At 37.2% G+C, this 2,178-nt stretch overlaps 1 protein-coding gene across 1 annotated transcript; it reads right to left on the bottom strand.

The window, feature by feature from the left end:
• Window positions 1-1,041: 1,041 nt before the first annotated feature.
• LOC128187633 (uncharacterized) lies at window positions 1,042-2,178 on the bottom strand. The gene has a single exon (XM_052858040.1). It carries the CDS (start codon window positions 2,176-2,178, stop codon window positions 1,042-1,044), a length of 1,137 nt encoding a protein of 378 aa, XP_052714000.1.

The following is a 2,178-nucleotide window of genomic DNA, read 5'->3' as shown; positions in this document are numbered from 1 at the left end:
GAGTGTTATTAATTTATTTATTGTTTTTATTGATCAAGTAAATTATTACATATCGATCTATTTTTGTTTGATTTTTTTCTGCTAGTATTTTAGAAATATTTACATACAACAAAATTAAGATCAACGATTTCATAACGCAAAGAAAACTATGATAAAAAGAACAAAAATAAAAGCAAAAAATAACAGATAAACCAACAAACTAAAAAGGCAATTTTATAACTATAAAACGTCATTAACTAAAGTGTATACGATTGCCTTCATAAATAATAATTTAAATATTCACTGAACTTTAAGGCGACAAAGAAAACCCAAAAATTTCGAAATATTCAAGGTCGATTGATTTATGCATTGTCAATGAGGAAACTGGAATTATTATGTTAATTGTTGCCTCATGTTGAATTAATTAGACATTGAGTTTGGTGTTTACTTACACCAAAACAACGCCGTAAAGAAGGGAAAAAAAGAAAGATTTGCCGTTCGAGTCAGAGTAATTAAAATCCTGAGATATCACTGCACGGTAAAAATCAAACCGTAATATTTATCACGTGTACGTTTAACGGCGTAAGATTTTCACCGAATGTCAATATTATTCAAATTCACAAAATTAACATGGACAGTAGTTATGGCAGTACTGTGATCTATTCATGAGTAAGTTGATTCAAAGGTATGTCAATCATAAGTATACATGTGAACGTGAAAATGAACAGAAACATAGCATAGCTTTCCTAGGACCCTATTAAACCACCAATCTTCGCCTAACAAAAATACGTTGTCAAACGTATGTCAATCATAAGTATACATGTAAATGCATTCTGGTTATTAAGAAACATGCTGGTATTCCATTTAATAATTCATGAAAACCGCAATAATTAAAAAGTAGTTTACCTCGATAATTGAATGCATCAAAACATCCGGTATGAATTTGTTTAATGCTAACTTTAATAATATATCGTTTGATATAAGCAAACTATACATTGTATACCTAATTCTTTACAAAGTGGAGATTTTTCTGTTGTGTAAATACATGCATTGAGTATTAATCTAGTAGTACGTGTTATCTGTATCTGTCTCCTCTGATCTCCTGTCTCGAAGACAATTAGTTTTACTTGAACTTCTACAACAAAACAACGACCTAAACACGGCGGCGTAATAAGACCTGAAGGTGATGTCGAAATATCCGTACACGAACGGATTCACTACGTTGGAGACCATGTGGAAGCGCCGGAGAAGCAGGAAAATGGTCAGTTTCCCGCCACTCAGGTCCAACCAGTAGCCGGCTTTTTGTCTCTGGACCAATATCATCGTAAAGGTAGGTATATAGGTTAGCAGGTAAGTCATTACAATCACTCCGAACATCATGTGGAAATTTAGAGTAACATTTGGTCGCCCGCGGTTTCCCCGCCTTTCTTCTCGCATTGCTGTTCTAACGTCCGTGATATCGGAAGTCAATGTTTCAACGGCGTCAATGGAATTTGATTGGAATTCCGGGGGATTCTGGGAAGACCCTGAATTTTTATACTTTTTCAAAATGACAAATCCAACAGGAGCGTACAAAAGAGTTGTTGTCAAAATCAAAAGCAAAGTAAGAACGAACAAAAACATAATATAACTTTCCTCAGACTCTTTAAAAGTACCTGTCTTTGCCTCACAAGAGCACGTTGTTAAATGTGACCCGTCCGACAAAGAAACATTTATAGCAGCTGTTCCAGAGAAGACACACATTGGAACAGCAATCACCATAGGAACGAAAGTAACAACAAGTACGACGGTGATTCGATGATGTCGAGGATCGAAGTAGCGTTTAGTAGGTTTAAAGACGAGCAGGAAACGCTGTAAAGCAATGATAAGAACCATCAGGGCTGAGGACGAAGGGGTCGTCCACATAAAATATGTCATTACTTTACACAACACATCAGAAGGGAAGCTGACGCTGTAAGAGTTGAGGATCAGGACGCTGATGGCGGTATCCACACTGGCAATTATATCGTACACGGCAAGGAGGAGGATGTAGAAACGATTCCCTCGCTTCTGCTTCCGGTGACATACGTGAATAGCGATCGAATTCCCGACGATTCCGACGAGGAGGAGACAGACCAGAAGGATGTTGAAGGGAAGTCTGGAGACGGCAATCACTCGGTTCCGGTCAGTCACTGAAGCGTTGGTGGTATGACAGACCAT

This window comes from Crassostrea angulata, chromosome 6 (assembly GCF_025612915.1).
Source record: "Crassostrea angulata isolate pt1a10 chromosome 6, ASM2561291v2, whole genome shotgun sequence".
Lineage (NCBI taxonomy): Eukaryota > Metazoa > Mollusca > Bivalvia > Ostreida > Ostreidae > Magallana > Magallana angulata.
This window is presented reverse-complemented; position numbering and strand designations above follow the sequence as displayed.

What these genes read in the sequence shown, in the direction of transcription:
- LOC128187633 (XM_052858040.1), bottom strand. Translation starts at nt 2,178, where the DNA reads ATGGTCTGTCATACCACCAACGCTTCAGTGACTGACCGGAACCGAGTG.